The 24,142-nt window shown below is 47.6% G+C and overlaps 1 protein-coding gene and 1 long non-coding RNA gene across 17 annotated transcripts; one reads left to right on the top strand and one right to left on the bottom strand.

Annotated features, from left to right (window-relative positions):
* Positions 1-9,671, bottom strand: LOC141971514 (uncharacterized). 5 transcript variants are annotated; one of them, XR_012635293.1, is made up of 4 exons: positions 7,160-9,671; positions 5,996-6,484; positions 2,428-2,662; positions 1-601 (listed from the first exon to the last, which is right to left on the bottom strand). It is a non-coding gene; the product is annotated as an uncharacterized LOC141971514 (long non-coding RNA). The 5 variants fall into 5 exon arrangements; XR_012635291.1 differs by having other exon boundaries at positions 1-139; positions 5,132-6,484; XR_012635290.1 differs by having other exon boundaries at positions 1-521; positions 5,132-6,484.
* A 650-nt stretch (positions 9,672-10,321) lies between these two features.
* Positions 10,322-22,580, top strand: ANP32E (acidic nuclear phosphoprotein 32 family member E). Of its 12 annotated transcripts, XM_074928879.1 has the most exons (8): positions 10,325-10,648; positions 12,559-12,708; positions 13,318-13,440; positions 14,793-14,958; positions 16,445-16,602; positions 18,607-18,661; positions 20,344-20,351; positions 20,745-22,580. In XM_074928879.1, exons 1-8 carry the CDS (start codon positions 10,376-10,378, stop codon positions 20,805-20,807), a joined length of 996 nt encoding a protein of 331 aa, XP_074784980.1. In that variant the 5' UTR covers positions 10,325-10,375; the 3' UTR covers positions 20,808-22,580. The 12 variants fall into 12 exon arrangements, with proteins under 12 accessions (XP_074784986.1, XP_074784982.1, XP_074784987.1 ...); XM_074928885.1 differs by lacking the exon at positions 20,344-20,351 and having other exon boundaries at positions 10,322-10,648; positions 16,451-16,566; positions 20,755-22,580; XM_074928881.1 differs by lacking the exon at positions 20,344-20,351 and having other exon boundaries at positions 10,323-10,648; positions 16,451-16,566; positions 20,740-22,580.
* Positions 22,581-24,142: the final 1,562 nt, after the last annotated feature.

Genomic DNA, 24,142 nt, shown 5'->3' on the forward strand with positions numbered 1-24,142 from the left:
TGCTGGGTAAATGCGTTTCTCTGCTTTGCCGTTTCATTTTATCTTGGTGCTTAAGCGCTCGATTTATTTCTACGCTTCTGGGATGCTGCACGGCACCTGGGGTGGGGTCTTGGAAGCTGAAAAGGTCTTGGGGTGTTTACTTGGAGATGGGGGGGTCAGTGGCAAAAGAAAAAAAAAAATACAAGGGAAAACATGATGAAATTAGTAAGTTATAGTAAAGTCTGTGCTCGGAGGATATAGTCTGTGCTCGGAGGATATAGTCTGTGCTCGGAGAATATAGTCTGTGCTCGGAGAATATAGTCTGTGCTCGGAGAATATAGTCTGTGCTCGGAGGATATAGTCTGTGCTCGGAGAATATAGTCTGTGCTCGGAGGATATAGTCTGTGCTCAGAAAATATAGTCTGTGCTCGGAGAATATAGTCTGTGCTCAGAAAATATAGTCTGTGCTCGGAGGATATAGTCTGTGCTCGGAGGATATAGTCTGTGCTCGGAGAATATAGTCTGTGCTCGGAGAATATAGTCTGTGCTCGGAGGATATAGTCTGTGCTCGGAGGATATAGTCTGTGCTCGGAGGATATAGTCTGTGCTCGGAGGATATAGTCTGTGCTCAGAAAATATAGTCTGTGCTTAGAGAATATAGTCTGTGCTCGGAGGATATAGTCTGTGCTCGGAGGATATAGTCTGTGCTCAGAAAATATAGTCTGTGCTTAGAGAATATAGTCTGGGCTCGGAGGATATAGTCTGGGCTCGGAGAATATAGTCTGGGCTCGGAGGATATAGTCTGTGCTCAGAGAATATAGTCTGTGCTCAGAGAATATAGTCTGTGCTCAGAGAATATAGTCTGTGCTTGGAGGATATAGTCTGGGCTCGGAGAATATAGTCTGTGCTCAGAGAATATAGTCTGTGCTTGGAGGATATAGTCTGTGCTCAGAGAATATAGTCTGTGCTCAGAGAATATAGTCTGTGCTTGGAGGATATAGTCTGTGCTTGGAGAAAAAAGTCTCATGATTAATGTTTTCCACACTGCATTGAAAATAATTCACAATATACAGCTGGGAGCTATTAAGAGAGACAGATATAGGCAAGGAGGGGGAAAAAAAAAAAAAAATCAAACCAAACAGGATTTCCTGAAGTATTAGGTGGGCACTTTGGAGATGCAGGGAAACCAAAGTCAGGGCGATTGAGGAAGGAAAACCACAGCACCAGCTGCGCCCGGGAGGGACGAGCAGCAGCTCGAGGTGGGAACCTGAAGGTAAACGGGGACGAGCACGGGCGCAGCGAGGGAAGGTGAGACGGCTGCTGGCTGCAGAGAGCCCTCCTCCTCCTCCTCCTCCACGCTGCGGGAACGAAATCCAGTGCAAACCCATCACGTGAGGGGTTAAACGTGCCTGCGGAGGGGGGATTTCCAGATGGAAGCTCTCTGCGGCCATACAGCCCCTCTATTACTCCCAGCACGGCTCCAGTGTAACTACAACTTGGAAGAACTTTCTCAGCAAGCTCAGTGCGTGGGATAAGGCGCCCCGGAGTTTACTCTGCCAGGGCCAAAAGGGCGGAGTGTGCTTGGAGGGGGAGCGTGGGAAGGTGCAGGGAGGGGGGGAACACGGGTCTGTGTCCCACCCCGCAGCTCCCCACTTCGCTCTGAGTTTCCCCAAAAGCTCGGGGTGGGGACAGGAGGGGTCCAGGGGTTTGCCACAGCGAGGCTCAGCGATGGACGAGGCCGTGCCACGACCCGCAAAGCTCAGGCTCCTTCCCCAGGGCTTTGATGCTGGAGTAGAAATTTTGAGGCTGGGTCAGTGTTTTCAGATCATTTCCTAATGAGGCGAGGTTTTGGATCTGGGTTTCTCTCTCAGCCCGCTGCTGGCACCGAGAAACGTTAGGAAAAGGTGGGAAGGTTTAGAGAGGGGTACCCGGCACTACAGGTGGCCCCGGGCAGAAGATATTAATAGTAGAACTTATTAATTATAATATTAGGAGTATTAAAATATTAATGTCTTATTGTTATTATTGTAAGAGCATCTTATCGTACTATTATATGAGTACGCAAATATTAAAATATCAAACATTCCCAATTAGTCTGCTTTCTACGGCCCCTCCCAAAAAACCGAAAAACACACTGAACCTTGAATTTGAAAAAGGGAAATGAGAGGCTTGATGTGACTTTGCCAACATCATACGATTCAGAAATCTATTTATAGTGACTCGACCCTAAGGAAACGTGTATCTCGTTTCTGAGCCTTCAACGTGACAGCAAAAGGCACATGAGGAACAAAGCAGCCGGGCCGGTGGCTGAGGAGCGGCTCCAAACGCACGACGCGGAGCCGAGATTCACCCCAAAACAAACCTGGGGTAGCGGGGGGTGCAGCGACCTCATCACTGCACCTCCCTCTCCCGGCACTCCTGCACCCAAAATAAAGGGCCGGAACCCACCTGGGACGAGCTCTGGTCTGGTTGCAGCGCGATACGTTGTGTTGCAAAGTCTCTGATTTAATCACGGGCCACATTACGAAGCCGTTGCTCCCACCAGGGAACAGCTTTTGCGCCAAGTGCCAATAAATCAGTGAAACCATCCGCGCGGAACCGAATCCAACCAGCTTGACGCGAGTCTCCGCTTACGGTGCCCCCGATGACGAACTGTCCGTTTTCTGTTTCTTTTTAGGGAATGCTGAGAGAGAAGAGGAAGAAGAGGAGATAACAGAGTTTTTATATGAATACGCATCTCATTTCAGTGAGAAACTCTTGTTGGTTTGGGGTTTTTTGATCATTTTATGAGAGCTGTGGGAGTAAGCTGGAATAACTGGGATGCTGGGAGGTCTCCATCCAGCCTCCTCCAGGCAGGGAGACGAGGCTTTGCCCACATAAACCAACGCAAAGGCACCGAGGAGCCACTGAATCGAGTCCCCTCCAATTACAAACAACCCCCACGGGACACTGAGCCCACCCCACCACCCTCTGCTGCCGCCGGCGCAGACCTCGGCGCCCTTGACCTTTTCATTTCAGCCAAAAGCTCGAGGCTGCCACGTGCAGCAGAAGGAAACTAAAGGGCTGTCGTGGATCCAGGTCCTCGCGGCGCCAGAGCTTCCCAGAAATACCCGCAGGAAAACAGATCTGGGGAGATGCTGTTGCGATGAAATAAGAGCTTTGCTAAATTCGAGGGGCTGGTTACAGCTCAGGCAGGACTCGTAGGGAAAGCAGCAGCAGTTTATTTATCTGAGTTACTCGGATGAATTTGAATTATCTTGGTTATTCAGAGGGGAGAAGACGTGCAACAACGACATGACAGAAGGGTGGGACCCGTCTCACCTAACGCTGGGTGAGGTGCACAGAGCACCCCCCGACCCCTGTTAGCGCCACTGGAGAGAAGCTGGTGCCCAGTAACTCCCCCAGCTTTAAAATGAGCCTCTGGAGACGCCCTCAGATCGAAACATTCATATCTGAACCGCCTCAGGCACCTCCAGTGACACAAATGTGAATAACCCCTAGGAAATACATCCCCTGACCACCACAGAGTAAGTGATGCTCGGACAAGGGTGGTCTCAACCATAAAACACGGAAAGTAGAATTTTTCTGGAGCTCTTCTCCCCCCAGTCACCAACCTGAAACCACATCTCCCTCAGCTAAGATGCCCTAAGAGCGGAGATAACCCCGGCAGCTGCTCCGGGGCAGAGATCTGCTACAATTCCTGCAGCAATAACAGACCCCTGCACCCGCCAGCACGCTGCCACCGCTGCTCACAAGCAAACTCAGCCCCCAAAATCCAGTTTCCAACCCGCGGAATTGATGCTCGGTGTTGTTGTAACTCCTTGAGGGGGTAAGATGCCTCCCTGGTTACACTTAAATATTAATACAGGCTCATCAGGACAATCCTTTCGTTCCAGGCGACTACTTATACGCAACAGTAGAGTATTACTCCGAGAACACCACGTTAATACCCACCGTGTATTACTATGAGGTGAGTTGGGCTTTCTCTTTGTGATTCTGAACAATTTCTTTGCCGAAAGCACCGTCCCAGGAAGAAACAGAGGGATTTGAAATGTTGGTTTTAAATAACTGAACAAATCAAAAGGAGTTTGGGCATCCGATAGCTGCGGTTAGTTTGCCACGGATTTAGTTTTGGCCGGTTTGCACAGGAGAAGCTCAGAGAAGGGGAAATTCCCAGTTTTCCTCATTAAATAATATCAAACTGTTGGGAACTGTTGAAGTTGGGTTGATGGTTGGACTGGATGATCTTCAAGGTCTTTTCCAACCTAGACAAGTCAGTGGTTCTGTGAAACCCGTCCCAGTGAGGGATCCCTCGGGATAGAAGTTAATCTGGTGCTGTGGTATCACAGGTTACTCCTTTGCTGTACGTTCACCCGAGCACTGTCAGGGCTTTGGGAAGGGATCTGCACGGGAGGAAGCCCCCGGCCCCGGTTTCAGTGATGGACACAGGCAGGGATGGGGTTGCTCCCCCAAGGAGCGATCACCAGGGAGAGCTGGGAAGGGCAGGGGAACTTGTCAGGGCACAAACTCTGCCTCTGGGTTTTAGCACAATCATAAAAAAAAAAAAAAAGAAGTGATTTTTGACTGATTTCTTTCCATCGACTTGCCAGGAGTTTCAGGAGTCGGTGGGATCGTCCCTCCAGTGCCACCTCCCCCTCGTCATCCTCCTCAGCCTCCTGGGTTTCCTGCTATGACCCCCCCCGGGCTCCTCCTCAGAAGGTACAAAAGCCCTGAAGGATTTAAGCACTCACTAAAAGCCTGTCTGTAAGCCACCAAAACTCAATTCTTTCACTTCAGCGCTTTGCAGCAACTTTTCGAAAGAATTAAAAAAAAATAATGAAACCTTTCAGGCATCCAGCTGCAATGCTAGGGACAACCAAAGAAGCTTTAATTGTTACTAACGACCTGGAAAAGGCACTTTAGGGTATTTTGCCAGAGCTTCAACAGTGTGAACACCCCTTTGGTACCCCCTGGGCCAAAGCAGGTCTCAGCTCCAGGCACCTTCACTGCTCAACCACACAAATCCCTTTTTTTTTTTTTTTTTTTCCTCCGGAGCCCGAAGCTCACTGACATCCCAGGTGCACACAAAATCCCCGTCCCGCAGCAAGCACCCTTGAAACACAATAGTAGGACGTGGCAACCGCTTCCTCACCTTTTCCCCTCGTTTCAGACACGATGGCTTTGACAAGAAAAGAATATCGTCACCGCGTTGGAAATGACATCCTCCGAGCGAAGCGGCCGCCTCTGGTTTTAGTGCAGTTGTGACTTTATGTACAAAGTTTTCAATAGATGGATCTTGCCATCCCGAGCCGTAAAAGCTGTGCAAACACTGAAGAGCTTTGTAATGACTAGATTCTTTCCTATTTCCTATTATTCTCTTGTAAATATGAACTCCTGCCAATAAAATGACTAACAATCAGCATTCAGTCTCTAGCGTGAAGCCACCAACACCCTTCAGGAAAGCACGAGGAACACCCCGGCCCCATCCACTCCTGAGCTGGGCTCCTCCTGCCCTAATTCCCATCCCATTTCTTCAGGAAAACCTTGGGGGCCACCACGTCCCATCTTCACAAGCCACCACGTTAAATTTGGGGACAAACCTTCCACGCTGGCCACTAGCAGAACAGGAATAACAAATGCAAGGAACTTGTATTGATGCTTGTCCCGTCAAAAGGATCTTTCTAAGCATCTAAACCCATAAAATACAAGCTAAGAGCTACCTAGAAAAATCCCCCGATTAGGTTTTTCCAGAATTTCTCTTAATACTATTTATTTTCTAGAAACACCAGCAGTATCTGCAGTGCAGCAAGTTGGACAACAACAACAAAAAAAGCCCCTCCAACCCCTCCTCACCAGCTCCCCACAAACTGTGCCAGAAATGAGGTTTTTTGGTTGAGAAATGAGAGTTTGTAAGGATCCTCTTGGGCCATCTCAGGGGAAAAAAGGCAAGCCCACACTCTGTGTGTCTACGCTGCTTCTCCTGGGAAGAGTTTATGGGGAAGGAGGGGCAGCAAACCTGATCCAGCTGCACCCAACGTGGTCTTGGAGCTCCCGCAAGTCAACGGAGGTTGAGTCAACCCACGGGGCAGAGCTCACGGTGGTCACATCCTCGGGTCTGCAGAACTCCAGACTCGCCCGAGCACACCTTCAAAACCTTGGGGAGAAACTCCTCAGTCTGCTGGAGCAGGTACAGCCCAAACCCATCCACGTCCTCCACATCCACGGAGCCGCGGTGCCACGGCCAGTCCTGCCGCCTCCCACCCCGGCTTGTGGGGTCAGCCGGGCTCCTAGCCTTGAAAAGTAGAAGTATTTTATTTTCTAGGGCAGCCAAGAGGCTCTGAAACAGGGCCAGGAACTGCTGAAGGGAGCGAGACCAGAATGTGCTGCCAGCCAGTGCCACCTCCTGGCTCCTCACCGCTATAAAAGTTGATAAAAATTGCTGAGCTTTGCCTAGGAAAGCTCCGGAAAAATGATGTCTGAACACACAGCGTTGAGATTTTCAACCCTGCAACGAAGAAAGAAAAAAAAAAAAAGGGAAAATAAAACACGTGCATGAAGCTCATAATATGTTTATTCATTAAAAAAAAATAAAATATTACTAATTAGAGGCATCACTACTCAGCAGCGTGTTCCTGACACCGAGGGACAGAAAACCACAAACCAAAAGCACGAGGCAAATCCAACCACGCAGAGAAGTTATTAAATATATGAAGGCACAGAGAATAAACCCAATTTACTGTAAAAACCCAGCTTAGTTTTATAGCTCACTTCAAGATCAGAAGGGCCAAAAACTACACTCAGTGTTTAGGATAAGGTATGTCCTGACCTAATTACAACTGATGTGGGGCTGGAAACGACCTCACCGCTTTCCCAAAGCTGGTATTATTCACCAAAATCTCTTTAATTTATAAATGCTTTTTTTTTTTTTTTCTTGCAACAAACATCAGGCCCTGCTGCCGGGCTCTGCTCTTCAGGTCCCGGGGTTCAACGCACGGAGCTCTGACTGGGGAAAAAAAAAATTATTTTTTTTTTGTTACAGGATTTGCAGTCTTGCATCTGATACTGAGAGTGAGCAAACGCACTTGTATCCATGCAAATAATAAGCATTTTAAGGTCTTATTTTCATTTTTTTCTGTAGAAAGGCACGCCTGCGTTTCTAATAGGAAAAGCAAGATCTCACCCAGGGTCATTTCCAGCCGTAAATCCGGGAGCTTTTCCTCCGCCGGCCGGGGCTGAAGCCATCCTCCCGCACGCATCCGGATAATTTCCCAAATTGCTTTCCCAGATTTACCCCTTTTTCCACCGCTCGTGCGACGCTCCTCGGCTCCGCCAACGGCCTCCCAGCTCTCCCAGCCAACCTCCACGGGTTAAGCTGCTTTAACACAAAGCTGATTTTCCCTCCGGTTTGGAAAACCTCTCCCAGTTGTCTTCGGGGGAGAAGCAAGCGGAAGGTCTCTCGAGGTCTCTGGTGTTTTCTAGCAGCACCTTCACAAACGCTTCGAGAAAGAAATTGGGCTGCACGTTGTCTCAGCACGACGCCCAGGATCCGGATGCAAATCCTGGGGGAGCTGGAGCCCACGGGGGCTTGGTGAGAGCCCAGGGAAGTCCCGGAGCAGGCGCTGAGGCAGCTCTGCTCGCCCTCTGCTCGGGGAACTCTGCATTTTTGGGATGCATTTAACATGGTGCAGCCTCAGAAGGGGCGTCCAGCCCCCGTGACCTCACAGATGCCGCAAAATAAAAAAGGGGCTGAGGGCGGCTTTAGGGTTTGTTTCTCCCTCCAGGTGTCGGTGGTTCTGCAAAGCGCTCGCAGAGGAGCAGCCACGGGGGGGGGGTGTTACAGTGACCTGGTTTCACCCCCAAACCCACCAGTGACCCACAGGAAAACGCCGATGACCACGGCGCAGCAGCTCGAAGCCGCCCTCCACGGGGCCAGCCAGGAGGTAACGGGCTCTGGGGTTTGCAACCGGGGTTTCAGAGCCACGTTAAGATGAGTTCGTGCAGATTTATCGCTGACAAGGGCTGGGACTGGTCTCCTGCATTTATTATCCCCAAGTTATTGTCCTCACTCAGCGTCCCGGTATCGAGACCAACCTTACGTCAGATCTCAAAGCCCCGACACGAGCGGCGGCACCGAGAGCACGAACCATTTCCACCAGTGTCACACAGAGCACCTGGATCGGAAACAAACAAACAAAAAAGGATGTAATTCTCCTTTTATTCCTTAACTCTGCCATTTTCCTTCCATCTACTTCACGGCCTCTCGGATCAGCGGCTCCTGCAGCAAACGGGCACTGGATGAGGCGTGAGCTCAGCATCCTCAGACCAAACACACTCATTTTTTTTTCTGGCTAATCAGCAACGTTACAGATACTTTGGAGGTTCAGCTTTTACCCTGAAATGTTTTTTTTTTTCTGCTGCTGTCCAAAAGCAGACGCCAAATTCAAAATGAAATCCATCCTGATGCGGGCAACGGCAATACCAGGGGAACGCAGATTTGGTTTAAACCCCACAATATAGGTGAATCCTGCCTCAACTTCCCCAACAAACTTTTATTTCCAAATGTTTGTTTTTTCCAAATGTCTGTTTTTAAGCACTTCAATATCAGCAATCACCAATAAATTCCAGTTTTGGACAAAGCAATGCTCTGCCCTTTGTACCACCAGCAGCTTCTCCCCTTCGACAAACTCACCCCCAGGTTTCCTACATCAGCGGGTGAATTTATTCAAGACTCCCTAAAATAAAATCCCTTCCAGCCCAAATACAGCACCCGATTGGCAAGATTCTGCCTTTCTGACCCCATTTTTAACCCTTTCTCAAATAACCAGAGAAACAGACTGGCTGAACTCTCACTATTTGAGCCTGAAACAGGAAATATTTTCTCCGCTCAGTTTACACAAAGCAGAATAGACCAGCGGATTCCCATGTTGGTTTTTTTTTTTGTTTGTTTGTTTGTTTGTTCTGCCACCGAGTTGCCAAAATGTCTCCGGCTACATGTGTCTCCAAGTTAAAAGAATCCACATATAAATATTTGGAATTAACTTGTCTAGGAGGGCCTAACACTTCCAGTCTGGCAAAACCCTCCTGTCTGTACTCAGCACTAAGGATGTGAGAGGTTTATGGGCACGATTCAGCAGCTGCTGAATTCTGTATTTCCTGTATTTTAAAATACAGAAATATTTTTTAAGTAGCAAAAAAAGTTTTCCGTTCTTCCAGATGTAAATAAACCATCTGTCTCCACCCGGAGGTGCCTGGAAATTGAAGAATCGTGGTCCCGCGTAGCCGTTTGCTGCCACATCTACCTTCCCCCTGACATCCTGCGCTGGCAAAGCCGCCTTCATCCGTATTAACAAAAATTAACACAAATTAACAGCAACAACGGCAATTTCTCAGTCACGGGGGGGCTGTGGGAAACCCAGACCGAGATTTGGCCGGACCCTGCGGGTTTCGCTTTGGCGTCGCATCGTCCCCTGCTCGTTTCCCTGGTCGAGGTGTTTCCACATCCTTTATTTGTGGCTTTTTTAAAAAAAAAAAAAAATTTAAATTTTAACCACAAGGGCCTCTGCAGCCATCGCTACCGGGGCACGCTCAGCCCAAAGCTGACCGCTGACAAGTTTTACCGGGACCATCCCGCAAGGCTCCGGGGCTCCCCCCCCCCCCCCCCGCCCCGCCTTCAGAGCCCCCAGGAGCGGGCGGGACCCCCCCGCACCATCACCCGGGTGATGCAAACCCCCCCAACACGCACCCACCCCGCAAAATCCCACGTGCAAAAACTCGGCTGCGGAGCCCCACGCACCGAGCCAAGATGGGAAACTGCGCGCAAACTCCCGCCATGCAACCGGGCGCGCAACACCCCAGGGCGCAGCTCCGCCCGCAGCGCTAATCCACGCAACCGGGCGCGCAAAACCTCGCGCACAAACACACCGCACCCCACCCCCCCCCCCCCCCCGGCGGCAAAACCCCCATCCCCGCGCAACGGGGCGTGCGGACCGCGCCTCCCCCCCCCCGCAACCTTCCCCTCCGTGTAACCGCCCCCCCCCCCCCCCCCCGGGGCCGGTCCCCGCTGCGCCCAGGCCGCGCAAACCCCCACGCGTGACCTCCGCGCCGCCACGTGCAAAATGGCGCGCCCGCGGCGTGGCGGGAACGGCGCGCGCGCGCGCGCCAAAGCAAACCCCGCCCCCTCGCCTCGCGCTCTTTTTTTTTTTTAAAGACCCCCTCCCCTCCCCCCCTCTTTTCGTCTCCGCCCGCCTTTAAAAGGTCGCGCCGCCGGACGGGCAGCGCGGTTAACCAATGGCGTGGCGCCCTCCTCGGTGTGGTGAGGCCAATGAGAAGGGCGGTGGCGCGGAGGAAGCCCCGCCCCGGGGCGGGGGCGTGGCGGCGGGAGGGGGCGCCATGCGCCATGTCATGGAGGCTCAGTGTGCGAGCGGCCATTGACGGGGCCGGAGCTGCGGGCGGAGCGGGGCGGCGGCGGCGGCTGCCCGCGGCGTTCCCTTCCGCACTCCCGCGTCCCTCCCGGCGGCGGCGGCCGCCGCAGCAGCAGCAGCGACCCCGCGGCCCTTCCCCCGCCGCGCCCGCTCACCCTCCCTCGCCACTGCGGAGCTGCGGGAGGGGGGGGGCGATGGAGATGAAGAAGCGCATCAACCTGGAGTTGAGGAACCGGGCCCCCGAGAAGGTGAGGGGCGGCGGGGCCGCGCTCCCGCCCTCGCCCGGGCCCCCGCCGCCGCCCTCGGGGCGTGCGGGCCCGGCCCGGCGGCGCCGCCGTATCTGGGTCAGCCGTGGCGCAGGAGCCCCGCGGGGGGCGGGCGGCGCTTCCGGGCGCCGGCCCCGGGGCGGTGGGCGGCGGGGACCCGCGCCCCCTCCTCCCCTCGCTCCGGCCTCTCCTTCGCCGCCAACTCCGGGTCGCCCCTCGCCCCCTGAAGTTGCCCGAGGGGGCCGCGGGCGGGCCCCCAACTTGCTCCCGTCGTTAATCCCCTTCCCGGTTCGCCGCCGGCCGCCTCCAACTTGGCGAGCGCGGCTGTAGTAAACAGGTCACGGGGGCGCCGAGTCCGGCCTCAACCCTTCCCTCATCCTTCTATATATTTTTTTTTTTTCCTAAATTAATTTTGTTTTCCGCCCCCCCAACCCCCCCCCCCCCCCCCCCCCGCCGTGCGCTGCGTGGCGCGGCCGGCTCGGTCCCGCTCCTTCCTGCCGCACGATGGGGAGCGCTGGGGTGGTGGTGGAGGAAGAGGGGGGGTGAGGGGGTGTGATCCCACCCGGTCACGCGTGGTGTGTGTGTGTGTGTGTCCCCCGCACCTCCCCGCAGCCAACTTCCCTTTTAATCGGAAAGATGCGCAAAAAAAAAAAAGCAAAAAGCTGAAAATTCGGGAGCTCACGTGCGCTGCGAGGCTGCGCGCTGCCCCTTACAAAATGCCAACACCCCCCCCCCCCCGCCAAAGTCTGGGGGACACGTCGCGTGGGACGGTCTCACCCCCACACACACACACCCGCCGCCGTGTCACCCCGCGGCCCCACGCGTGGTTCTGGCCGATGGTTTTGCATCGAGGTCGGTCAGGAAGAAAAAAAAAAAACAAAACAACAAAAAAACCGCGGCCGGTGCCTCTGGAGTAAAGTCCAGCGCGGTGGGTATCGGCGCGAGGCTGCCCCGACTCACGGGGGATTTGGGGGAAAAGTGTCTAAAACTGTTAATTTAACCAAACTGCCCGCGTTTCGGTGAGTTTGTCAGCGGCAGGTACCTGGAAAGGCCTCGGCGGGCGCGTCTGTCTTGGGCGAAGCTCTGCAGGCCGCCCTCTCCCCTGGCAGCTTGACTTGAAAACTTTGTGCTGGTTTGAAATAATGTTTTTTGATGGGGGGGAAAAAAAAAAAAACAACCCCAAAAAAACAATAGTTAGACTTGAGCATGCCAGAAACTCGGAGCTTTCTGCACCGGTCTTAAAATGTTGTAATTTAAAAGCGTTCAGGGCAAAAGGAAGAGTCACCTTGTTAATGTCCTTTTCTAATGAGCGGTGTGTTCCGCTGTAGATAAAATAATTTAAAATTAATTGGCTGCTCCTTGTTACCGCTTCTCAAAGTACGCGAGCTGTATCGATTATCTAGTTGTTTTAGTGGCTTTGGCACGAGGAAAATTATTTAATTGGGCTTAATTAACCTGCAGAACTCGCTGGTAAAATAATCTGGAGCCAGAAGGTTTAGGGTTCAGCGAGAAGTTGGATGCTTTTATAGGTTTGAGTTATTAGACTTTAGGAAGAAGTTAAGGGTTTGTGTGCCAGGGCAGCGCGGAGCCCAGGCCGCGGTGCCGCTCTAGGAAGCTGTAAAAGTGTCTTAATTGATAAAGTTTGGGGTTAGACGGCAGTTTTTTGCAGAATTTGAAGCATGCTCGGAGGATGGGAAAGTGTTGCGTGCTTTTTTTTGTTGTTGTTGTTTAAATAGGCGGGTGTCAGGGATTTCAGACCGCGAGTCTAGTCTAAATTTAAACCGGCCCCCAAACCGGCGGATGTTTAACGGTCCCCAAGTCGCATTTTAGACGCAGCGGTGGGTTTTTTGGTGCTCGTTAACCTGACGAGCGACTTGCTGTCCTCTTCGAAGGTGACGGAGTTGGTGCTCGATAACTGCCGATCCAGCAACGGTGAAATCGAAGGTCTCAATGACTCATTTAAAGAACTGGAGTTCCTCAGCATGGCCAACGTGGAGCTGACATCGCTGGCCAAGCTCCCCACGTTGAGTAAGCTCCGAAAGGTACGTGGGGCTCGGAGGGGTCCGAGCTGTGGGTGACAACCCCTGGTCCTGCCTGAACCTGCATGGGGCCGACGGTGGCAGCTCTGCGAAATGATGCTGCCTCCAGGCTACTGGGTTGGGGTTTTGGGTCGTGGTTTTTTTTTTTTTTAAGATCTGAAATTATTTTGAGTGTCAACAGTTAATTGCGGCTGAATTGGGCTTGGGCAATGCCTCTTAGGACTGTAAAGGTTGGTTTGTTAAAAACGTGAAGGTTGGCTGTGGTTTGCTGAGCGCTGGTAAGAGGCTGTTGGATTGCCCAGCCCAGGAAGTACCATGGCACGCTGCTGACAGAATAAATTATTTTTTTATGTCTGCAGTGAATCCCAGTATTATCTATTCTACTAACTTAAAATTTAGGTATCCCAACCCAGGAGTTTTGAAGTTTATAATTCTCAAACTTCAAAGAACTTTCTGACAGCCCAAGCTTGTAAACTTATGCAACTCATCAAAAGCGTTCAGCTTTGTGATTAAACGGTTAAAGGAAGAAGGATTCAAACCGATGCGGTCTGAACCCGAGGGTAAGAAACCAGCTGTTTTAAGTAATTAATTTTTTTTTTTTCTGTATAATAGTTGGAGCTGAGCGACAACATCATTTCAGGAGGCCTGGAGGTCCTTGCAGAAAGATGTCCGAATCTCACATATCTAAATCTAAGTGGCAACAAAATCAAAGATCTTGGCACTGTGGAAGCTCTTGTAAGTACAAAGTGAGAGGGGCTAATTGAAAATTTCAATCTCGTAAACGGTATTTTTTATAGAGACTAAATTGCTTTTTGGTTTTTTGCAGTGGAATGGTACAAACATGGCTGTAAGGGCTGTGTAGGAGCCGGGGTGTTTTTTTTTTTGAGCACGGTGTAGAAACGGCAGAGAGGGGCTTTACACTGGTGGGGTGTGAGCACAGAGTACGCCTGGTGTGTTCTGGCTGCTCGTCTCCCTTTTCAGCTGAAAGCCGTGCGAAATGGAATTTCTTTCCATACCTGTCATATGTTCTATATATTTTATTTTTTTTCCCTGCCAGCTCGGGTGAGATGGATGCTGCGGTGTCTGGGGTTTGTCAGTGTTCCACTTGCTCCTGACTTGATTAACTCAATGTCGTGGCTGTTAGAGACGGGACTTGTAACTGTGCCCCTGTGGTCGTAGTGGGATGTACTGATTGAGAGGGTTTTGAGCTTCTCTTTTTGTCTTTGAAAGAAAAGTAGCCAAGTTACGTCTTGCTAATCCTCTCGTGTTCATTTGGTTCGGCGTAGGTTGTCTAACAAGCCCCTGCCTTAAGCTTTCATTAAAGTGAAGCGTGGGGGGGTAGGAGATGGTCAGTTAGGAGCAAACCTGGAAAGCACCACTGGTAGGTCACTTAATTGCGGGAGGAAGCTGCCAGCGCCTGTCCCCGCCTGATCTGTTCACCCATTTTTCTGGAAGATGATTATTTTTTTTTTTATAGGCCTTTGATACAAGCTGCATATTTTTAAAACTGTGCGTAAAGATTCTTCATCTGCTTTAACAGCGCTTTAACCCAGCGGTCAGCAGAGCAAGTGAAGCAGTTAGTGCTCTCTAGAAACACTTTTATTTCGACCTCAGATAACTTGCCAAGCCATGGGGGTGGCTCGTTCCGCACGTGCGTAAAGTCCGAACGGGGAGAGAAATCACCGTCGGTTGTCTAGTTCGTGCAGTTATAAATCCTACCAAGCGCCTCTTGCTTGCTCCTCGCAAGAGCCCTGTAATTAAATCAGTCAGACTGTTTACTGAAAGGCTGCTGGAGTTGTTCAGTTTTTGCCCACGATTCCCTGAACAAAAATAGGCCACGCAAACAAAACCCAGACCCCAATCCTGCGCGCGGTGCTCTGGTGCTTGGGGGGTGTGTGGGGCCGGTCTGCAAACGCTGAGGCTTGTGTGAACGGGGAGCAAAATAGGGATAAGGAAAGGAGGGATGGGGACAAAAGAAACCGTAGCTGGCACCTGTATTTGGGCTGTGACCACGCTGTAACTTGAAGTAGCATGTCAAGAAATAAGGGGGGGAGAAAAAAAACCCCACCCTTTTCATTTCTTTCCAGCAAAATCTCAAAAACTTGAAGAGCCTTGACCTGTTCAACTGTGAGATTACAAACCTCGAGGATTACAGAGACAGCATTTTTGAGCTGCTTCAGCAAATCACATACCTAGATGGATTCGATCAGGAAGATAACGAGGCACCGGACTCAGAAGATGATGATGATGAGGGTAACTTCCTGAAATAAACTGTGGCTAGAAATAGTGTGCTGTAATAAAGATGTAAATGTGGTGGGGGGTACAGTGACTTCTTGAACGCACTGGCAGACTCGTAGAGCTCGTTTGGTTTTAAGGTGCTGTGATAGAGAAGGAAAACTCCTGTCGAAGGTTTTGAGTGTTCCTGCAGAAGCCTTCTGAGCTTAAGGAAATCTGACTGAAGATACTGTTACAAAGATAGAAATATTTTCAAAATAAATTGTTGACGGTAGTAAAGCACTTTGGCACTGCTGAATGGTAAAAAGCGAGGGGCCAACAACATGATTTTGTGTGAAAAAGTATAATTTTACCGTTTCTTGTAATGGCTTCAGTCTGATGCACAAATATAACACCATTTTTTGTTCAAAAAAGCACATAAATTCCATTTGATCTGACCTCGGTTGTGGTTGTTACTGAGGCTGTTCCTACATCTTTTTCCATGGTTGTTACCTGATGGAAAATGAAACCCGTAGGTACGAGTCTGTCAGCACGTGGCTCTTCTTTAAACGTCCTTGCCTTAACGGATGACTGACGCAGTCAAAGCTGTTAAGAAAAACCATCCAAAACATGTTTTGAGCGCTGGTAGAAATACGACAGGTTGTTGTTGTGATGCGGCGTCTTACACGTGTCTGTGCTCTGAATATCCCCGCAGATAACCAGCGAGGTTCGGGCTGTGTCTGGTTGATGGAGGTTTTTTGATGTTGTGTTGGGGTTTTTTTTTTGTGCCCTCAGTTATTAGGTGGGAGCTGATGCTGCTGTGAGCGGGGTTGGGGCTGCTGGTGGATGCTGGGGCACAGCAGAGTTTGGAATCCTGTGTTGGAAAAACTCTCAGTGAAAGCCAAGCAGTTGGCACTTGGAATGTGAAAATAAAGCCAATAACCTATTAATCTATTTCAAATATTAACTTGGAAATTATTTTAAGTGTTAAATCACCTTGTCATTTCTTGTAATTTGCTTAACTGAAACTGTGAAAGTGATTATATGCTCCAGACGTAGAAATGAAATGAGAGATCATCTCTTTGGAACTGTGGGTGTTTCGCTAGTAAGTGATTAAATAACAGATACATGTAATCTGTTAAGCTGGTTTTGTCTTTAAATATTTTAGGGTTTGATTCTATAGAGAAGCCTCTCTTCCCCTTCCACTGACTAAATTTTCAGCTCCCTTGCAGGAGTTTGCATACGGAGCTGCTTCAGGCGTTGAGAATTTTGCCTGAAGCTTGTGATGTAAAATCATTGGTAGCCTTTCTTCAGGGAGGAAAAAAAAAAAAAAATTTATAAAGATTAACTTCATTAAAATCACGCTTGTTTCCCACATGTTGCCCGCATTTAAAAAATTAAAAAAAAAACCCTGCTGGAAAAAACTGTTAGAACTAGCTTGATCTGGTGTATACAAACTTGCATAAAGAGGAGTTAATGAGACTTGAAGTTTAGCATATTTTTCTAAGTGTATCCTTCGTTTCAGAAGGAGATGAAGATGATGATGATGAAGAGGAGGATGAAGCTGGTCCTCCGGGAGAATATGAAGAGGAAGACGACGAAGATGATGGAGGGTCAGATTTGGGGGAAGGTGAAGAGGAGGAGGAAGTTGGGCTTTCGTACCTGATGAAAGAAGAGATTCAGGTAAAGCTTATAAATTCTGCCAAATCCAAGAAATGAAGAGAAACTGCCTCCAGGCTTCTCTGTGAACGTAAACCTGTAGAGGCGGAGCGGGGGGGTGCAGGGAGGTGTTTGGAGAAGGCTCCTGTCCCTGAGCTACCCAGCGCTGCCGGCTGGGAGGAGGGGCCTGGCTGGCTCCCAGGACCTGCCTCCCTCTTCCCCCACCCCTCGGTGCCGCAGGATGGCAGAGCCTCTCGCTTCTCCCTGAGCGAAGGATGCCTCCTCCCAGCCTGCTGAAACCCTGCGCCGCTGCCAGCGAAGAGAGCACAACAGAAATACACCTTGAGTCGCTTCATTTCTTTTGGAAAACCCAAGAAAATAACCTTGGTCTTGTGAAAGAAGCGAAGGAAGTAGCAACAAGTTAGCAGTACTTCAAGTAAAACGAAACAAAAAGTCTAGGGGCTTTGCTGTAGGAGGTGCTGGGTTTTTTACTGTGCGCTCACTTGAAAATGATCTCGGTAGCGGTGTGAAGGGCTGTGGAAAAGAGCCCCCAGGATCTCTCGAGCAGCACTGCGCAAATGGAGGAGTATTCCGGAGCTGGGATATGAAAACACACATTTTACAAGGTTATGAGTAGATCCCTGTAGATAAAAACTGGGTTTTACTTCAGGAATCATTTAGGCGTGACCAGGAGTCCTGATTTCGTGCTCTCCTTTGGCAGCTGGGGGGGGGGGTTGAGGGAGTGCGTGTCTGGATTTTGTGTGCAAGCCCGTGCAAGCAGCTCGCACAGAGAAAAAAAAAAACACAAAAAAACCAACCAACGGTGGACATCATTTCTCTTCCTGTTTTGATAAGAGTTTACTTCCCATCAGCTGCATTTCACAGGGATGTGCAGAAAATCTTGAGCAAAACTCTTTGGTATTCTTTATTTTGTTCTTGGAACTAGCGCTGATACGATTTGCTTACGAGTGTAACTTCGTTCCTGTCGTAATGCCCTGAAGAGGTAATGGCTGTAACACAATTAATGAAGCTCAAACTAAATAGCGGTTTGCTTTGAAGCCAAGGCCTTAGAGGTGGTTCTTTAGAAAATGAACAATATGTGACTAGGAAGAATATCAGGCATTAATTGTGTGTGGTCGTTAGGTGGGTAGGAACTACCACGCACAGCCGTGGAAACGTGAGTTTGGAGCCTTGGGATGTCGGTGTAACAAAAGCAGATACTGAGTTTATATTTTGCGTTAATTTAGCCAAGGGGACAAGTGGTGGTTGGGGGAAGCGTGTAAAGTTTTGAGAGTTCTAATCTGGTGTATTTTCAAAAAAATGAAACCGTGCACCACTCTTAACAGCACTGAACTAAATCCAGAGTGGTTTTTAATTTCCACGTTCTAAGGGCAAATGTCAGATGGGGGTCTCTGATGTTTTCACTTGTTACGTTGTCCTGTGTATAAAAATGGATGTGGCAGATGGATATAAAAACAAGACTTCAGCTTGTCTTCGAGGCTGGGCAGAGATCTTGCACCCATGTTTAATTATCTGGGGCTGCTGATGGTGCATTGGTTTACATTTTTCAGCTATCGGCTTTAAAAAAAAGAAGAAAAAAAAAGAAACAAAACCCCAACAGCTTAGAAATGGTAATTTTGTAAAGATATTAGTTGTTCTGCTTTCTCCTCTCCCTTGTCCTTTAATGACAACGGGTTGAAAGGAAAACGAAAGCTGTTTGTCATCTGTGTTTGCTGTCGGGGCCTCTTCAGTTAATTTTTCAATAACTTAAGCTGGCGTAAGGTAGTGATAAGTGGGAAAAACAAAGAAATGAGAGTACCGGGCCAGATAACGTGCTGGCTTGGGTGATTAAACTTTCTGTAGTCAGTTTGGCTGCCTAGCCTTGTGCAGATGGCCAGTAACAAAAAAGTAAATGTGGAATGTGACCTCTGAACAGAGTAAGTGGGATTTTCTGAATTTCTGCTCAGGATCAGCATGTAAGCAAAACTTACACAGCAATTGTAAAAATATTGCACAATTTTTGTAAAGGATGAAGATGATGATGATGACTACGTTGAAGAAGGTGGTGATGAGGAGGAAGAAGGTAAGTTCTCAAGTTATTAAAGTGGCTAAAACGGTTGATTCTTTGTAATTCTCTAACTTTGCAAGCTTGGGATGTGCACTTGCACGGTGTAAATCGCTGTTTGGCTGCTCAGTTTCTCAAGGTATGTGAAGTATTTTAGGATCGGTTTAAGCAAGAGCTCTAGCTGGCAGTAAAGTAGCTGGGCAGTGTTTGATAGTTTTTGGTGGCTCACTCGTAAAATAAAAATAAGAAATGACAAGTTTTCAAAGTCTCATTAGAGCAGTTTTCTAAAATGGAAGATACTGCATCTTCTACACAGTTACAAGTTTTACTTTTCCAGTGTGGAGAGGAGAGGGACTCTCCTGTCTATCTTGCAAATGTTGTGCACATACATTTAAAATACCTTGTTTAATGCACCACTGGCAAAGCCCTGCAAGCAGCAGCTCTAGATTTTTTAGCTTTATCAAGCTGAAAGCAGCTTCTCCCGTAAACCTTTCCACTTCAGAGGCAAACCCGACCCGCTGTCCTGTCCAGCAGCTTAGCTAGTGAGCCTAATCCTATTTTTTTTTTCTATCTAGTCTTTTTATCAATGGTTGTAACTTCTTAATTTCATAATCAACTGTTTTGATGTCAGACACATGCATAATAGTCAAAAGCTTGCAAAAAAAACCCCCAACCCAAGCCAGTGCATGTGGTTGCTCCTGCTTTGAGAAGGTTCAGTGTATGGGGTGTGTAACCGCTCGGGGCCGTGGTGTTCTCGCAGGCTGATCCTGTTCCTTTGGCATTTTGCAGAAGGTCATGTTCTGTTTGCAAGAAGTGGTTTATTCAAGGTTGTTTTTTTTTTGTAAAGTAACTTTTTTCCTCTAGCTTTTGATACTTTAAGAAAGGACCTGCGAGAAGTTAAAACAGTACAGCCCGTTCCTTTTCTGCACCTTGGGTGAGGTGCCTGAGCCGTGGGGGTAGGGACGGACCGTGTGTTTGGTGCTGCTGCTCCGTCCCAGATGTTGGAGCAGAAGCTGCTGCGCGGGCGGGCGGCTGGTTCTTGTCTCCTCTGCAGATACTGGGTGCTCTGGTCCGTGCTGGTGCAGGCGCCCATATCTCCCTGCTCCAGGGGGTACGACGCAGGCACTGCCTGGGAGGCCCCTGTGGCAGCGACAGCCCCTTTAACAAAAATTGCCTTTAAAAAAAAAAAAATCATCTTGCAGCGAGCTGGCTTTTCCTCTGCACTTCTCTTGCTACAAGATTCTCCCAGAACTTTTCTAATGATTCAGAACTCTTGTCCTGATCTTTAAACTATCCCTAGCAGCAAAGTTTTGTATTCATCCTGAGGCCCAGTTCCATGTCTGTGCAAACTATAGACAAGATTTGAGAATTTCTCACCAGACTCATCTTTTGGCTTAATGGAGCAGTTTTTGGAGATGTTACCGTGCACTTGAAAAAATGGAAATTCTGGAGTAGTAATGCTAATTCTTTGCTGCTTACAAACGCAGCCTTCGAATCTATTAAGACAACAAAGCGGGCGGTCAGGATGGGTAATTAGCCAGGAAATGACTGCTGGAAAATAAATCTATTAGATTTGACAAAATTGCATTTCATGATTTCACCACAAGAGCGCATAGTCCACTGACTGAATTAAGCATATTTCTAATAATAAGCTCAAAGATGTTTATGCAAGATGCCTGTATCAGTTTGTCTTTGGAGAGAGGACGGAGCACGTTTCACTTGGTATCTGCAGAAACCGCTGGGTTGGGGCAGGGTGTGCGCCAACGAAAGCGAAATAGAAAAATGTCATTTCCATTTTAGTTCTCACATAGATGTTAAACGGTTTTACAAATCTGCTTCATATCAGTAATTCCTGTATGAGGCATCGCAAGCTTAGCTTGAACTTAGTTTAATATGGCCTGCATGAATTATTGAGAGTCGTGTAAACTGATCTTTTTTTTTTTTTTTTTTTTGAGCCATAAGCGGCGGGGAGATGGGAGGGTGGTGAAGGCATTAACAAACAGTAACTCTTTGGATTACCTTTTCTGAAAGTGTGACTTTGCATTCGCGGTGTGCGCGCGGCACGTAACGAGATGTGTGCAACTTCTTTTCCTTAGCAGAGGGCGTTCGAGGGGAGAAGAGGAAACGAGACCCTGAAGATGAAGGCGAGGAAGAGGATGATTAATTTGTGATAGACACAAGTAGGACCAGACTCTTAAGTTACAGAATACGCAATAGTGATTATGCAGATCTGTATGTCTCCATGTACCATAGATGTCCCTACAGAAGATAATATGTTAACTTTTTATAGGAGAAGTGTGGTTTTACTATTCTTGCCCTTTTTATCATTCCAAATAAGATATAATAGCCTGTTAGTGAACCTATATGTAGAAAACAATTTTCAGCCCTATAATCACTGAAGCCATTGTCGAGGTTTTTCCCCCTAGACTTTTATTTGGAGCTCTTTAATTTTATACAAGCTTGCTGTGTTGGTCATCATTAGCCCAGAGTTAAAACACCCATTTCACGTGGGTTTAATAGTGTGAATTTTCCATCAAGATTTTAAAGTTTTTATACTTAAAAAGCTGAACTCAAAAATGCTATATGGCAAATTCCAGTCTCTTAAATGAGAGGTCGACTATGAGTTTACCAGGGGTTCTGTTTCAAACCGACAACTAGATCACACCTTTATTTCAGCGTTTTAAAAGGTGACTCCTGTAATTTTTTTAAGTCTTCTATCCCATTTTGTGTTACACTGTAAAGCCTGAGTGGGTTTCAGAAGATCTTTGTTTTTTCCTGCTTGTTCTGGTGTTCAGTGTTCGCTGGAGTATTGATAGATACCTTCAAGAATGTATCTTGGCAAACGGGAAGGGTTGTGTAATCCCGAAGTTCTCTCCAAAATACATAATCATTGCAGGTATTGCAAAAGCGAATAATCTGTAGTTTTAAACCATTCCGCTAGAAGTCTTTGTGAAACTTTCGCTCACTTCACTCTCACGTTGTCATTTGGGGAATTCTGCAACAATCATGGTGTTTGGCTGTAAAATATGTGCATTTCTGATGCAGAAGTTAACCCTTAACTCCTTCTTCAAGCACATTTTTTTTTTTTTAGACACCACCCCTCCCCTTTTATAGAATCATGGAAGAGGGAAAGACAAACCTGAGTTAAGTCTTTCTTCACAAGTCACCTTTTAAACTTTTAAAATCTGGTGGTAGACAAAACCATTCAAGTTCGTGTATAATACTAGTTAATAGTTTAGGGTTTTTTATATTGAATGGCTGCAGAAACTTGTTCCATTGCATACAGCTGGTGGCAAGTACAGGAGACATGCAGATGAGCTTTTTTTTCTAGCAGCCCGATTGTGACCAACAGGTCTCACTAATTTTGCCCCGACGGATCCGTGTTTTCTATTTGAGCCACTGCGATGCAAGTTCAAACATACAGCATTCCTCTTTCAGTCAGGATTTGGATTTAAAACAGTAGTCTTGAGATAAAACTAATTTACATTGTTTCACGTAGGTACTGAACCAAATATCACACACAGCTTTATTCAAGAGACTTATTTTTATATCTGTCTTGGCTGACAATAGCTGCCATTAAACTGGGGGAGACACCAAGGGTGGGGAAGAGGGAGATTTCCTGGACCTAAGTAAGAGTCAGTCACCCGTAGATCGGTTACCTGTGAATATTTAATAGGTATTTCACACACTAGCAGACTTTCAATGTGACTTCCAACTCTTAAATCAAGTTTAGATACTGCAGGGTTGAAGTTCTGCAAAGCCCAGTTTCTTGTGTGTGTGTTTTTTTTCCCCCGAATAGAGCCTTAAATCATAGTTCCTCATGTAGCTGTAAAGCATAGCCAGCCATTACAGGCATCTGAGTGAAAGGAGTCAGGCAGATGGCAACAGGCTTGGAAATGAACTGACTTAAATGGGTTTTGCATTTTTTTTTTTTAAATGAATATCTGTAAAGACACTAGAAAAGTAGTGGTAAAACTACATTTGCAACCACAATCTGAGTTCCTGTGTTTGTGTATGAATACTGAATGACTAGAAACCTTAGGTAAGTGCACATCCTATCTTGTCATGGAGGCTCTGTGTTCAAGGCCGTTGCTTCGTGCTCAGCTTTGAGATAGCAAAGTGTGTTTTCCCATCTTTTTGCTTTTTTTTTTTTTTTTTTTTTTTAGTCTCGGCGAATGATTGAAACCTATTATTTATAAGTGTGTACTTTGAAGTACCTCATTGTCAGGGTTTTCCTTAACTGTCTTTTACTGATGCATATAAAATTAGTTTTAAATGGAAACAAACTTTCTGTTTTGATGGATTAAAATTATTCGAGTGCTGGTCTTGTTTCAGTAAGCGACTCCAACTTGGCCATTGGATGAGCTCATCGGGCAAAACAGAATATAAACTCGGAAGGGGTTTGCAGACCTTCCCTCCGATAGGCTTAACACTTCCTAAAAGCAACTTGCAGGGTCGTGCATCAGCCGCTACATCTAAAAATCTGAGCCTCACGCAGACCTTAACTTCCTAAGTAACTTTGTCTTTTCCTCGGTGTTACCATCTAAGTATAGTTTCATATTTGTCAGCTTGGCATGCAATTAAACAGCATAGCATTTTTTAAAACGAGTAATACAGAGCCTCCAGATAACTTTTGAAACTTTTTTGCTTGGTGGGTGGTCTTTTCATGCAAATATGTAAGGGTGGGTTTTATATTTTGTAGAGGTTTTGTCCTATTTTAATGCTCTTTGTATGGCAGTATGTATATAGTGTGTTTCGGTTCCTTATCAAACTCTTTCCTTAAACTTTGGAGTAACTGATTTTGTGCAACTGTGTTTTGAATAAAGCCATGACAGTGTTAAATTAAAGAAAACAACCCTGCAGCACTCTTCTGATAATTTTTAGTTGTAACAAAACATGTTTCCTCCCCACGTGTGCTGTAAATTTTAAATTAAAAAAGTTTTCAAACCGAATTATTTCAAATAAATTGAGACTATTGTATTGGATTACTTCTTTTGGTATGTACAGCTGTGGAGAACATGGTACTTCTTAAGGAATGGAGCATGAGGTAATTCTTTTTCCTGTTATCTTTTTGTTTGGGGGGAAACCTGCAGAATTTTGAGTCTTTCTGGGGCAAGAACTTGGACTTTATGATGCTCCTGGTAATGTTGTCACTGTCGAGGATGCTTTGGAAAACCCAAAGTGATGATGTCTGGATAGTTGCCTTAGATGAGTTTTGTGTAGAAAGAGTGTTGGAGCTGACAGGGCTTTTGCATGCTGTAGAAATCAGCGCGATTCGAGTGTAGCTGAGCTAGGCAAGTCTGGCTGAGTCTTAAAAATGAAAATCAAGAGCCTGTTTATATTTTGCTTTTCATAAATGCTGACTTGCTGTGCCCGGCAGCCCGAGCTGCAAGTCTAATGCTGTCCTTTCAAAGTAGCTGCCTCTGTCTGTGGGAATTACTCCTCATTCAAGAACAATGTTTAAAAAAAGCTGCTTCTCCTATCCAGCTAGACATAGCA

This window comes from Athene noctua, chromosome 29 (genome assembly GCF_965140245.1).
Source record: "Athene noctua chromosome 29, bAthNoc1.hap1.1, whole genome shotgun sequence".
In the NCBI taxonomy this organism is placed as follows: Eukaryota; Metazoa; Chordata; class Aves; order Strigiformes; family Strigidae; genus Athene; species Athene noctua.